The following is a 12,833-nucleotide window of genomic DNA, read 5'->3' on the forward strand; positions in this document are numbered from 1 at the left end:
CAACAAAATTTTGATAATGCAAGAGAAAGTTTTCTGTTTTAGGGTTCCAAGCGCTTGGGATCACGGGGGAACAGACTGGAGCGTCGGATGTTGCCAAGAGCAAGATACAACATGAGCACACGTTCCATACCAATACCACCACCAGCGTGTGGGGGAGCGCCAATCTTGAAAGCGTCAATATATGGCTGAATGGTTGACAAATCAATACCATGGAATTTGGCGCGTTCTTCCAAGAAGTCGGGGTCATGGATACGCTGAGCTCCCGACAAAATTTCTTCACCACGCATAAAGAAATCGTAAGAGTTGGAATACTTGGGATTCTCCGGATCAGGCATGGTATAGAAAGGTCGCACCTCCAGAGGGAACTTGTCGAGAATATAGAAATCGGTGTGGTACTTTTCCTTGACCAGTTTACCCAAGAACTTTTCATTGGCCGTGCTAATTGAAACAAAAGAACGTATCAGCGACTGCGTCGTGACATTATATAACTATATTTTCCACTCTTACCTCAAATCTTCGTAATCGCCAATCTCGACACCGGCATCACGCAACATCTGGATACCTTCAGCATACTTGAGACGCAAGGTCTTTGGCAAGAATTCGAAATCTTCAAAGGGATACTGTTTCTTGACAGTTTCGATTTCTCGGGTGTAACGTTCCTTCAAGTTGGTGAAAATGTAAACGAACAATTCATCCAAGACATCGAGCACCTCATGGTAATGTTCTTCAAACGCCATTTCCATATCGAGGCCGACAAACTCAGTCATGTGGCGATGGGTGTTGGAATCTTCGGCACGGAACACGGGACCAATTTCGAAAACGCGACCAAAATCGGCAGCAATACACATTTGCTTGTACAACTGGGGCGACTGGGCCAGGAAAGCACTGGATTTGAAGTAGGACACCTTGAACACATTGGAACCGCCTTCGGAAGCGGTGGCAATCATCTTGGGAGTGTGGATTTCCATAAAGTTTTTCTTGACCAAGAACTCACGGAACAACAAGCAAATAGCCGACTGCAAGCGGAAAATGGCATTGTTGGTGGTGGTACGCAAATCAAGCACACGGTTGTTGAGACGTGTATCCAAGTTGACACGCACAAGCTGAGTATCCTCCTGCTCATACTCGGTTTCGGGGCGAGAAGCATCTTCCAAAGAGAAGGGCAAACGTGCCTTGACTTCGGAAATGATATGGACCTTGTTGATGGCCAATTCCGCATCAGAAATAGTGCAGCTCTTGACCTCTTCCACGGGCTTGGCCACGGTGGCCTCGATCAACACAATAGATTCAGCGGGAATACCAACACAGAACTTGATCATCTGCTTGCTAATCTTATCGGCATCGGCCGTAATGATACCCTGAATAGTGGACACACCTTGACGGAGGACGAAAAAGCACATCTTATTACCCGTCGCACGAGAAGTGTGGACACGAGCACGAATAATGACGCTCTCACCAGCGCGGGATGCATTGATCGTGGTAATATCTTCACGCTTAGCGCCTAGCCGCCACAATACCAAAATCATCAATGCCACATTTCAAACCAACCAAAAAACATCCTGCGACTTTTTTACCTGTGCGTTGCTGAGACTGGTTCATGGGAAGCTTGCCATAGCGATCACGAGAGTAATCCTACAGACATGAAAAAGCTCAATGACCAAGAAGTCTTTAGACAGATTGCCTCACGTGTCCCCACTTACCACTTCACCGGCTTCCTTTTGAGCTTTTTCTTCAGCAAGACGAGCAGCGGTGGCAGCCTTCTTCTCGGCCTTCTCCTTTTCCTTTTGAAGCTTCTTGAAAGCCTTCTTGGAAATGGGCTTGCCTTCGTCGCTAATGACATTTTGAATGTGAGTCATTCCATTTCTAAGCATTGGCACGCTCTTTTTTTTTTTTGCTTACTCAAAAAAAGTTTCCTCGGGCTTCTTGTCTTCGACGGGTTCCTTGGTAGGTTGCTCGGACATGGTTTCGTACTATGTTCTGGATTCCTCGGTGTAAAGCAGCAAAAATTTTAAACCCTATTTAAGAAAAAAAAAAAAAAACTGGTGACGTACTTTGTCGGACCTTGTTTCGATGGGATCGCCCATGCACACGCTTACAAGACATGAGTCAATACACGTCTGACCTATTTATGAGGTTCACACCCTGAATCACCATGTCATTGTGGTAGAAATGCAGCACAATAAAAAAGGGAGCATGGCCTCGCATACTCCAACGACGTGAGAACCAGGGATGCCTGAAGAAAAAAGAACCGATCCAGACTTCAAGTTCGTACACTCATAGGTGCATTGAGGCATTGCCATGATTCATATCAGCATCAAATAATCGCGCCATTGACCGTGAGCCAACCACTAAATCTATCCATGCAAGAAAGAATCCGTTCTGCCATGCGCCTAACACATGAAAAAAAGCATCAATACCAAATGCTGACAGTTTTTGTGCCATCACAGTCAAGGATCGCCAAACGAATAATTGATTCTCCGCGTCTTGTGCCAGGGGTTTTTCCCATCCTGAAAAAGATTTTTGCTTTCGCCTTGCCGTTTCCGAATGGAACAAGTAAGAAGAAAATGAGCATCTGTTTGATCAGAATCTTTAAGGTGAATGAAATTCTGTAAAAAATACTGCTTTTCAACCTGACCGATATCCTACAGAGAACAGGTGAAAGAGAGTCTGAGCACTGATTGGTCAGAATCGGTAAGATTTTTGGCTTCTTACCTTATCGATTCTGGCCAATCAGAGCTCTGTTATAAAAAAATCAGTAAAAATCGATAACGTTGTCGTTTTTATCTTACCGATTCCCTACGGAAGCGAGTAAAAAACAGAGTCTCAGCAAATTCGGTGAGGTGGAAATCGGTAAGGTTCAAAGCTGAACCTTTCCGATTTTGCTATGGAGCAGGCAAAAAGAAAATGTGCATCTGCTTTGGTCAGAATCGGTGAAAATTTCTTCCATTCCATCAAACTACATCAAATCAAATACACAAGGAACCATCTTATTTTGATACAGGCATACATGCTGCTGTGTTTTATTCACAAGAAAAAAAAATCATTTGGTTTCTTTCTGTTTACATCACTTTGGCAATGCTGTGCACCATCTCTTCTTTTGAAATCAAGTGACATGTCTTCTCCACCAAATTCAGCAACGAGTTGATATCGCTCGACCAATCGTTCAATACTTGATTAGCGTCCTTCTTCACCTTGAATGACACGAGCCCCGCCGTACGATCAATTCGTGCATAGATCGTCTTGGATACCACCAACTTGGACAAGAATTCCTCAGTATCCTGTGCAAAAAGCGCGTTTAGTCTCCCATCACCATTTTTTTTTTTCATTGCATATCCAAATCAAGGTTTTTTTCCGGGTTTACCTTTTCGCTCAGATCCAAAAGTTGAGTCAGACGCTTGGTGCTCACTCGTGTGTAGTATTTTGCGATAACGCGGATATTGTGTTCAATGACACGATGATGAAGTTCCTCCCATCTCTTTCTTCCCTCCTCTGATGATTTGTCGAAAATCATGGTCTGTTGCAAATGGTGGCCATACACTTCCTCAATAGCAGACCATCGCATCAATTCGGTCGTCACAAAACACTTTGTGAGTTCGCTGTTATACAAAAAAAAAGTAGGACATTTCAGTACAAAAGCTACCATGGGTTCGTGAGGATAACTAATTACGTACTTGTATAGCGGGATTTGTGCAAGGTGAGGGTCTTGGAAAGTTCTGTGCAAAAGATCGGATTGTTCATTGTCATAAGGCGATAATACGATAAAGAGCACGGCATTTTGTAAAGCCTAAACATAGCCATGAACCAAGCGGGTTAGAAAAAAAAATTACTCGACCATCCCCGACGGATGATTGAAACTTGCCTCTTTCCACTTGGCTTCATCTTGTTGAATCGTTTCCGAGTCATAGACTTGCTTATAAAACTTGTGGATATTCAGATATTGATTTTCATGCAATGCGTGCTGAATCATTAAATCGTAGTAACGCAATTTAAGATCCTAAAAAGAGCCTTGTCGTAAATAATCATTGCCATGCGTATCGTTCTACATAGAAGTAGTAGCGACCGGCCACAACATACCTCATTCTCTTTCTCCTGGAAGAATTTTGTATTGATCTTCTTTGAAATGATTTGTGTTCGAACATAGTCGTGCTTGGCCAGACAAAGACGCATTTGTTCCAAAATAAAATCGGTCTTTTCACGACGTTCCATCGAACCAAACGTTTCAACCTACAACCGAAAAAATCAAGATGCACAAGTCAGAAACGGTATGGCCATTCTGAGAATCATTTTTTGTCATGCAATCCCTACCTGAAGTTCTTGAAGAATATCTGCTGCTTCATTCACTTTGCCTTGATCTTCACGAATCTTTGAAAGTAATCGAGTGATACGCGCACGTTCCACTTCGACATAGATCTGCGGCACCCAAAGTGTTTAATTAGACGTACTCTCTTCTTTATTCGAGTGTTCATGACCGTACCTTTCCATCTGTGACTGTGCGAAGTGTATCGATCAATTCGAGCTTAGTTTCCATGTCGGGGGTCTCATCCAGATATGACATGGCCTCCTGAACCATCTTCGTGGTAGCCTAGATTTACTCGAGGTGGTGAATACATACGCCGTGGCACGGGTGCATTAGCTTGGGAGCACTTACTGCTTTCAATTGACCATGCTTCTTTGACAAGAGAATGATTTGTTCATTGAGCAGTTTCCATTCCTTGACTTCAAAGCACAGCTTGATCACATGCACGAGAATACGACCGGTGGACGCTTGATCGGCCGCCTAGAGTTTTGTCGAGGGATTACAATGCTATTATCCTTTAATAGATAATTGAACCAGATCACTTACGTTACGGGCTTGCTTTTCCACTGCCAGCAGCTTATCCAAAGCTTCGTTCAATTGGCCGTTCTATCATGGCAAGCAATGATCAGTATTTTTCGAAGCGATCGTTGGTTCATTGGTGGATAAAAAGAAGAAAAAGAGGTACCCTAGCCAATTGTTCGGTTTCAGGCAACAATGCATCGACTTGAGGACTAAAGTCCTTTTCCATTTTTTCCAATTTTCCTTCGTCACTCATTGTTTTTCGCGGTTGGAGGATGGGGGATGACGGTATTAAAGCAAAAAAAGAGTGCTGAACAACTAAGCAGACGAGCTTGACGCAACCACCACCAAAAAATCACTTTGTACACGTCATTCATGAGACCGCGATGACGGAGTTTGATTTCAGCAGCCACTCAGCGACATTGGCCCTTTCTCGCTATTGCAACGTGTCCACACACTCTGCACCCACCTCGCTTTTCTACGCAATGGTAAGTGTGGGCCCGTTTATACTTTGTATTTCATGACGCAGTTGAAAATGACCGTTTTTTTGCTAGTCTCAACCACCGGCAAATACCGTTGAAACCCATCATGAAGATATGATTGTAAGTAAACTCCCTCGGTTTCCGTCATGCTCTTTTCCTTCCGGACGTCCCGTGCCTTTTCATCCTGCAGTGGTTTAACTTTCTTTTACAGCATGATGCGCAATTAGACTACTACTCGCGCCGTTTAGCAACGGCTTCGTCGGATCGCACCATCAAGATTTTTGATATTGATGGCGATTCACAACGTCTCGTAGAAACACTCACAGGGTAAGCTTGCGCGGACGAACAATACACATGACGCATGTCTCCCCAACAATGAACTCTAATCATATGCATATCTGGATATTCATTAGACACGAATCACCGGTGTGGCAAGTAGCATGGGCACATCCAAAATTCGGTTCGATTTTGGCTTCGTGCGCCTATGACGGACGAGTTTTCATTTGGAAGGAACAGAATGGTGTTTGGACTAAAATCAAGGAACACAACGTACATACAGCATCTGGTACGAAACCTTAAGAGAAAAAAAAGTGTGCAGCTCTTGGGCTGATTGAAGCGAAAATTTGATAGTGAATTCTGTCTCTTGGGCTCCTCATGAACTTGGCGCCATGTTGGCATGTGCTTCATCGGACGGCAAAATTTCCGTTCTTGAGTATCGAGGTACGCTCGGATGATGATAGGATAAGTTTAGAGAAATGAGCAGGGTTTATTCATGATGTTGCTTACAGATGATGGTTCATGGGAGACTTTTGTAATTGATGCGCATGCTATTGGATGCAATGCAGTCACTTGGGCACCCGCAGCTATTCCTGGAAGTTTGATCCAAACCAATGGCGGAGCCCCGAATGTCAATATCGTCAAAAAGCTAGTCTCGGCCGGTTGCGACAATCTTATCAAGATTTGGGGTTGGAGGTAAAAAAACATTATGAACATCCCTCTAGAAAAACAAGACCGCTGACCAAAAAGTGGTTCCCTTTCATTCACAGAGAGGATACCAAGAAGTGGCAAGAAGAAGAAACTTTGGAAGGACACTCGGACTGGGTCCGCGATGTGGCGTGGGCACCCAATGTCGGACTGCCTCGAAGTTATCTTGCCAGCTGCTCACAGGTAACGTTCCCCCCCCCCCTGAGATCAGGAAAGAAAGAAAAAAGGAGGAATACAAGTGCTAACTTAGCGTGTACTTAGGATAAAACTGTGCTTATTTGGACACAAGATAGTCCGTCATCAAAGTGGAGCAAGAAAAGTCTTGGCGAAAAATTCCCAGATGTCGTTTGGCGCGTCAGTTGGTCGCTCTCAGGCAACGTGTTGGCGGTATCCTGTGGCGACAACAAAGTCACTCTGTGGAAAGAAGACTCCAAAGGAAATTGGCAATGTATCCAACAGCTGGAAGAAAATGCCTAATAACTACAGTCGTAGAATTCCCGTTTTTAGTTCTTCTCCTTTCAGTAAAAAAAAAAATAATAATAACCGGCCGAAACGAACAAAACAAAAAAGGTTCTTTTTTTCAAAACTTTTGTAGCCATCCCATTCGACAAGATCAATGATCTGCGGTAACACAGGAAAAATAACCCGTCATTTCCATATTCATTTCCAGCCGTCTCAGAATAATAGGCCAGAAGAGCTAGGGTTACACGATCTCGTCCTTCTTCTCAATCGACTATCCTGTACGCAAAAAATAATTGACAATCGCAAAATCAAAGATTGAACTTTGTTTGAATGGAATCTATCATTTAACACAATAAAAGAAAAAAAGGGAATAGTGGATAAAACGAAGTCTGGTTCACATTATAAAAAGGATACAGATGTTCATTTCTTGTTTCTGATCTAAGCCAAATAAGCATTGTCTAATAGCAATCTAGTCCATTGGACTCGTGATTATAAAAATTTCAAGAATTTGCACTTGTTTTATCGTAAACGGGGAAGTGTATCAAACTTGCTTAGGTTCCATTGATTCTTTGGAGAGCAACCTCATCACTGGTACTGTAAAAACTTACAAGGCACTCCCTCGTTATGTGAATACATGCAGCGTCAGCAGGGAAATCTGTTTAAAAATAACTGGTGATCCCTCCCATCCTTGATTTCCCAAATTTTTTTGCACCAACGTCATTTGTGTTTTCGGATTTCAGATGCCGCTTTCGGAACCATGCTCTCCAATGGGATGTCGATCGCTTTTTTTCGAGGAATCATATAAAACCAAGCTAATGGAAATAGCAACAAACTCAGCGTAGATCCTCTTTCTTTTTCCTTGTTGGTCTTTTTTCTTATTATTTTCTTGTCTTCTTGCCTGTTTCTCTGGACTCAACCAGAGGCAACCCTAAAAGTTTTTTCTTTACAAAAATTATAATCAACGCAGTATGACTTCCGGATACCAACGTGTAGGCCTTAGCCTCAAGGAAACCCGCCAACTGCACTGCAAATATCAATTAGCCAAATACCTTACGATGGCAAGTATGTTGGCCGTGGTCGTGATGGCCTTTACTTCCTTCTTTTTTCCAGGTACGTAACAACTAGTAACCTGGACCTGTGTTCAGGGGAGCACATTGCCTGGTGTTTTGGTTCACGCTGCTCATACAGCAAACCAATATACTCGAGATGCCAATGATGTAATCTTAATAAAAATATAGGTAGACTGTCAAGTCCTACAGGAACAATGGCATCGTCCCCATTTAAACTGGGTGACGATGTCCTGAGAAATACTAGTTGTCGACTCGACATCGATACCATGATCCAGCCCGCCGACGACAACGCTTACACACCACCGAGCCCACACACCACGTTGCTCGATGCGCTTTCGCACGTATCTCATCGCGACTATAATCAGTATTGCGAAAATTGGCAAGCCGATGGAGAGCTCGACGTTGCCAACGAACCCGACGATGGTTGCGGTATTTGGCAAGCAAAGTACACGGATTTACACGAACGACGACTGGAACAATTGGAACGGCTCAAAGCGGGTGATTTCAAGAGTTTTGTTCACGAGGATCCACCGACCTATGTGTCGTACGTCTGCAAAGAAGATCCTAGGCACCGTGGAAGTCACGGATGCGGCGGACTCGCTGATCGTATGACAGGTAATGCGAAAAAAGTCATGGCCACGAATTCCCGGCATAAAAAAGACTAACTATTCATTCTGTGTTTTTGCAAAGGCATGATTTCCACGTTCTTTTACGCGTTATTGACGAATCGGGCTTACTTGGCTTATTGGGAGCCGACGAATCCTTTACCCCTGGAAGAAGTGTTTGAACGACCTCACATCGATTGGCGCTTTAATCCCGAAGAAATGCGCACCTTGTTCGATCGGCAGAATCAGTCCATGTTGAGCTATAAATCGATCAATACGCTGAATGTCAAATGGGGAGCCATTGGCCGACTCATGTTTCCCAACGGGGCCAACCAAGATTTTAAGCAGCTTTGGAACGCTTCCGTAAGTTGATTTGTGCCTATTATCAACCTTTGATCAGTTGATTTTTTAATGCGCCTCTTTCTTGATGCAACAAATTAGTATGTTGAAATGCAGTCCAACCGAGGTTACATTGTTCGTACTTTCCAAGAATCCGATCGCTACCCGCAAATGTTGGCCGACATGGGTTTGACCAAAGAAAACACGTTCCGATGTCTGTCCGATTATCTGTTCCGACCGACCGTTGGATCCCGCCAGTTTATTCAAGCTTACAGACAGCTCTTCCAAATGGACAGTGTACTTAGTATCGGTTTGCAGGTACATACATTGAAGGGCATCGATGGGTATTTCTTATATACTGATCATTCCACTTGATAGATTCGTACCGATGATAGCGCCATGGTGAATCCAGACAACGATACCAACACGTTGGAAAAGTGGGATTACTTCTTCCACTGTGCCAATGAACTAAGAGAAGCCAAACGGTTGCCCCAGCATAAACATGTGGTCTATTTCTTGATCACCGACTCGGTGAAACTGCGAGACGAGTTTATCACACTGAATACCGATGAATCGTTGGCACGTCGTTTCTTGGGCGAAGCGTTCAACGAGACCACGGCAGTGATTACGGGTTTGCCCATTAGTCATGTGGAAGCCAAGACGGTGGCAACCAAGTATCGAAAGGACGTTGCTTTGGACAATAGTCACCAAGAATTGCTGGATGGCGTGAATGGCGCCATCATTGAAAATTGGCTCCTCAGTTACACCGATTACCGTTTAATTAGTCGACAAGGGTTTGGCAAACTCGCTGCGTTTCACTCACAATCTGCACGCACCACCATTGGTCTTCCCAAGGTAAGTGAATTGGTTTCTTGATCCATCGGACAGGTTGTTGATTAATGGATATGAATTAGGTGGAAGACAAACATGCGCGCATTGACTGTTCCAATCCCCATTCATTCATCACTTTTGATACCTTGAGTACGTGGTGGAGTCTTGGTTAAATCTTTCCCTCTTTCGTCTCTCATTTTTGTTTGTTCTTTTTATCATGCACCATATTATTTTCCTTGCATTGTATTTATCATTGTTCAAATGTTTATTTTTCTGTCCATAACACCATAAAAAAAAGCCGGATTTTCATAAATTACTACTGTTTTGTATCTACTACAGCACGGCAATCTGGATTTCTGCATGGTGATTGTCAGTTCAAAATCCAGGGGTTTTTATTATGTACTTTTGCAGGTTATCTTTACATGGTAAAAATAGAGTCATTTATTAAATGGAAGAATGTCGGCTCCGGCTTGTGTGTTGGGTTTAATGTAGATGTTTTTCCTAACGAGGCGTTAACTCACTTGCTAGTTCTGCCTTGAGGAAAAAAAAAAGAAGGTGATGTCGCTCAATGAAAGCGAGTTATGAAGAAGGGAATGATGCGATGATGGGTCAATGAAAGGCAGAAAAAGAAAAATGGAGAGAGGAAGAGCAGGACACATGAAGAAATTCATGCAGTGAATGTCGGGTTTGCAAATTAGAAGAGGTTTTAAGTTTGTTGTGCAAGCTTCTCTTCCAGCGTTCGAATCTTTTTCAACAACGGTTCAGTCGCTTGTTCCGTCGATTTCTTGACAAGATCTTGAATAGCGTGGATCACCGTAGGTGATAATTGTGTGTTTTCTTCGTCTGATTTCGGCGCTGCAGGCAAGGCCACCTTTTGTTGACCTTCCGATGCAACAAGAGGATTCACAAGAAAAGCTATGAATTGTTCATGAGAACTATTCATGATGGGATAAAAACAGGGTAAGGGACAACACCACATCGTCATTCACCTTTCCACGGCCGCTATGAGACTTACGACAGTATATCTTCTATATGTAATATACAAGATTCCAATCGAGATGGGAATTTCAGACTGAGAACGTTGGTTCGGAACTGATAAATAAAGTCAACCAGTTGTCGATGCTGGGTTTCCAGCGTCGCCAATTGTTCCTGAATCGTTTGAATCGATGCATCGTCCGCTCGCGGACGTTTCCGATTCAAGTCCATACTGGTGAATGACCCCTGACTGGAACGCGCATTCAAATCTTCAATTTGTTTTTGCAGTTCGCCTAACTTGACCCGACTAAAGTGATCCACTGCATTGCATTTGTTCTTGAATACTTTCATCTGATGCGTCAATTCTTCCAATTGCTTGCTCTGCATATTAGACAACCTCGTGTCCGTTTCCGCTGATCGTTGCCCCGGCTCGGTCAATTGTACTTGCTCGGATAATCGTGTCGCTTTTTCAGGGTGACTCTGCATTTCCGTCATATTGTGCACTCGAGCAGAAAGATCCTTGATCAGTTTTGTCAGTTCTGCCATGTTGTCAACTCGAGCAGAAAGGTCATTCATTGATTTTTTCAATTCCTCCGCGTTGCCCACCCGCGCAGAAAAATCGTTCATTGACTTTTTCAGATCATCCATGTTGTTCACTCGAGAGAAGAGATCGTTGACTTGTTTTTGCAATTCGACGACCGATTTGGCTGCATCGCCTTCGGCGGCGTGATTCTTTGAATGGTTCGTTTGGGATTGTAAGCTGACGACGGTGTTGGCCATGGCATCCAGGGATTGTTTCAGATTCTGGAGTTGAGGCAAGTTGGTCATCATTTGTTGCAATTTCTCGGAGCTCATTTGACGGTTCACCATTTGCTGCAGCTCGTTGACGCGGAAAAGAAACGCGGATCGCTCAGCCAAAAGGAGACGTTGTGTCTTTTCATCATTGTCTTTCAAAGCTTGATTCACCGTGTCCTTCACATACTTTGTGTCGCAATAGCCCAAACCGCGCGTCAGCGTCCCCATGCTCCTCTCGCATGCTCTCACCGCCAGTTTCTGAATATGCTGATCGTTGATCTTTTCCAATTCTTGTCGAACATTGCTAATCTGTGCGCCCAATTGTTTTTCTGCGTTCTCCATTCGTGTTTTCTGCAATGTTTCCACCTGTTTTTTGAACTCGTCAAAAGAAGCCAACAGACCGTCTTTTTCCGACACCGACAATTTCTCGGCTTTCACCGTGGCAATTTCCTTCTCCAAGCGATCAAAATCGCGCTGGTTGCCGGTCATGACAACATCCGAATATTGCTTGAAAGCGTCTTTCAAGTAATCCTTGAGTTGGGGAATCTCTTTCAGGCCAATGGTAATGGCTTGCTCAGCAAAATTTTTGAACGCTTGGATCGCGTTTTGTTTTTGATTTTCCACCCTATGCATGATCTCAGCCATCATCCTCAATAAGAAAAAAGAAAGCCCAATCTTACTGTTTCCGTTTGGTGTCGATTTCCGTTTTCAGTGTCTGAATATATCGTTCTATTCATGTATACAAGGTTAGAACCCTGGCCATGGTGTAGTCAATACAAGGGGGAACGGGCAAGTCATTTTACCAAGATTGGCGGTATTCGGTGTCAACTTGACATCTCTGCCAAATTCCGATCGTACGCCGACGAGCGCATTCAGTCGATCTTGTTTTTCATCCATATCACGATAAATACGCGACGAGTCGTGTATATGGCTAAAGAGACAAAATGGATCCATGTTATATTTCAGTAATCGCTTCCATTGTCCATCGTGGTCATTCATATGTACCGAAACGAGTTGGCGAGAAGCTCCGTCAGCATTTGGTCTTCTTCGGGAGTAAACAATTTCTCTGGAGTCTCCCCCGCTTGAGGGTGACTAGAAGTCGCGCCACTGGCAGTCGTCGTTGAAGAAGGCGGTGTATCGGGCATAGGCACACACACACACACACAAAAAGGTGGAGAGGGGGTTCACTGGTTCTGCCAAAAAGAAAAAAAAAGCGTTTTTCCTAAAAGGTGGGCGGAATTTCATTCCAGCAGTCACTTTGACAGCAACCTGTTTTGCTGCCCCTTTCTGGTGTCAGATCAAACCATGCCATCCAGTCGTATAAAATGTATACAGCTGAGGCGATGAAAAGGGTAGCATTATATTAGTTACTGTGTCATGCTACAACTATCGAACAGGAGAAGGGTTATTCCATCGTCGGCTGTAAATAGCTAGCATGGATGAATAGGATTGGTTAAAGCCATCACCCTTGGGA

The 12,833-nt window shown here is 43.8% G+C and overlaps 5 protein-coding genes across 5 annotated transcripts; 2 read left to right on the forward strand and 3 right to left on the reverse strand.

The window, feature by feature from the left end:
* Positions 1 to 38: 38 nt before the first annotated feature.
* On the reverse strand, positions 39 to 1,961 carry BYT42DRAFT_499007 (uncharacterized protein; the record flags this gene model as incomplete). Its single annotated transcript, XM_051564602.1, has 5 exons — positions 39 to 438; positions 508 to 1,501; positions 1,575 to 1,632; positions 1,701 to 1,830; positions 1,900 to 1,961. 5 exons carry the CDS (start codon positions 1,959 to 1,961, stop codon positions 39 to 41), a joined length of 1,644 nt encoding a protein of 547 aa, XP_051422642.1.
* Positions 1,962 to 3,059: 1,098 nt separating this feature from the next.
* On the reverse strand, positions 3,060 to 5,072 carry BYT42DRAFT_498512 (PCI domain-containing protein; the record flags this gene model as incomplete). Its single annotated transcript, XM_051564568.1, has 10 exons — positions 3,060 to 3,278; positions 3,362 to 3,596; positions 3,672 to 3,784; positions 3,833 to 3,994; positions 4,138 to 4,224; positions 4,306 to 4,410; positions 4,475 to 4,582; positions 4,649 to 4,777; positions 4,844 to 4,903; positions 4,983 to 5,072. The coding sequence occupies 10 exons, from the start codon at positions 5,070 to 5,072 to the stop codon at positions 3,060 to 3,062; spliced, it is 1,308 nt and encodes a 435-aa protein (XP_051422643.1).
* A 56-nt stretch (positions 5,073 to 5,128) lies between these two features.
* Positions 5,129 to 6,841, forward strand: BYT42DRAFT_574909 (WD40 repeat-like protein). The gene is made up of 8 exons (XM_051568905.1): positions 5,129 to 5,304; positions 5,371 to 5,418; positions 5,510 to 5,625; positions 5,712 to 5,863; positions 5,929 to 6,018; positions 6,087 to 6,270; positions 6,345 to 6,465; positions 6,544 to 6,841. The coding sequence occupies exons 1-8, from the start codon at positions 5,203 to 5,205 to the stop codon at positions 6,757 to 6,759; spliced, it is 1,029 nt and encodes a 342-aa protein (XP_051422644.1). The 5' UTR covers positions 5,129 to 5,202; the 3' UTR covers positions 6,760 to 6,841.
* Positions 6,842 to 8,080: 1,239 nt separating this feature from the next.
* BYT42DRAFT_498374 (uncharacterized protein) lies at positions 8,081 to 9,762 on the forward strand (the record flags this gene model as incomplete). The annotated part of the gene is made up of 5 exons (XM_051564558.1): positions 8,081 to 8,429; positions 8,505 to 8,782; positions 8,861 to 9,076; positions 9,137 to 9,617; positions 9,680 to 9,762. The coding sequence occupies 5 exons, from the start codon at positions 8,081 to 8,083 to the stop codon at positions 9,760 to 9,762; spliced, it is 1,407 nt and encodes a 468-aa protein (XP_051422645.1).
* Positions 9,763 to 9,919: 157 nt separating this feature from the next.
* BYT42DRAFT_574913 (uncharacterized protein) lies at positions 9,920 to 12,573 on the reverse strand. Its single transcript, XM_051568906.1, has 5 exons — positions 12,365 to 12,573; positions 12,163 to 12,290; positions 12,040 to 12,088; positions 10,605 to 11,984; positions 9,920 to 10,524 (listed from the first exon to the last, which is right to left on the reverse strand). Exons 1-5 carry the CDS (start codon positions 12,502 to 12,504, stop codon positions 10,296 to 10,298), a joined length of 1,926 nt encoding a protein of 641 aa, XP_051422646.1. The 5' UTR covers positions 12,505 to 12,573; the 3' UTR covers positions 9,920 to 10,295.
* Positions 12,574 to 12,833: the final 260 nt, after the last annotated feature.

Source organism: Radiomyces spectabilis (genome assembly GCF_025331425.1).
Source record: "Radiomyces spectabilis strain NRRL 2753 chromosome Unknown BYT42scaffold_8, whole genome shotgun sequence".
In the NCBI taxonomy this organism is placed as follows: Eukaryota; Fungi; Mucoromycota; class Mucoromycetes; order Mucorales; family Radiomycetaceae; genus Radiomyces; species Radiomyces spectabilis.

What these genes read in the sequence shown, in the direction of transcription:
- BYT42DRAFT_574913 (XM_051568906.1), bottom strand. Translation starts at nt 12,504, where the DNA reads ATGCCCGATACACCGCCTTCTTCAACGACGACTGCCAGTGGCGCGACT. An exon ending in CTTCTCGCCAACTCGTTTCG is followed by an intron (nt 12,291 to 12,364) that starts GTACATATGAAT and finishes TTGTCTCTTTAG; the next exon opens with CCATATACACGACTCGTCGC. An exon ending in ACCGAATACCGCCAATCTTG is followed by an intron (nt 12,089 to 12,162) that starts GTAAAATGACTT and finishes ATACATGAATAG; the next exon opens with AACGATATATTCAGACACTG.
- BYT42DRAFT_574909 (XM_051568905.1), top strand. Translation starts at nt 5,203, where the DNA reads ATGACGGAGTTTGATTTCAGCAGCCACTCAGCGACATTGGCCCTTTCT. An exon ending in CAACGTACATACAGCATCTG is followed by an intron (nt 5,864 to 5,928) that starts GTACGAAACCTT and finishes AAAATTTGATAG; the next exon opens with TGAATTCTGTCTCTTGGGCT. An exon ending in ATCTTGCCAGCTGCTCACAG is followed by an intron (nt 6,466 to 6,543) that starts GTAACGTTCCCC and finishes GCGTGTACTTAG; the next exon opens with GATAAAACTGTGCTTATTTG.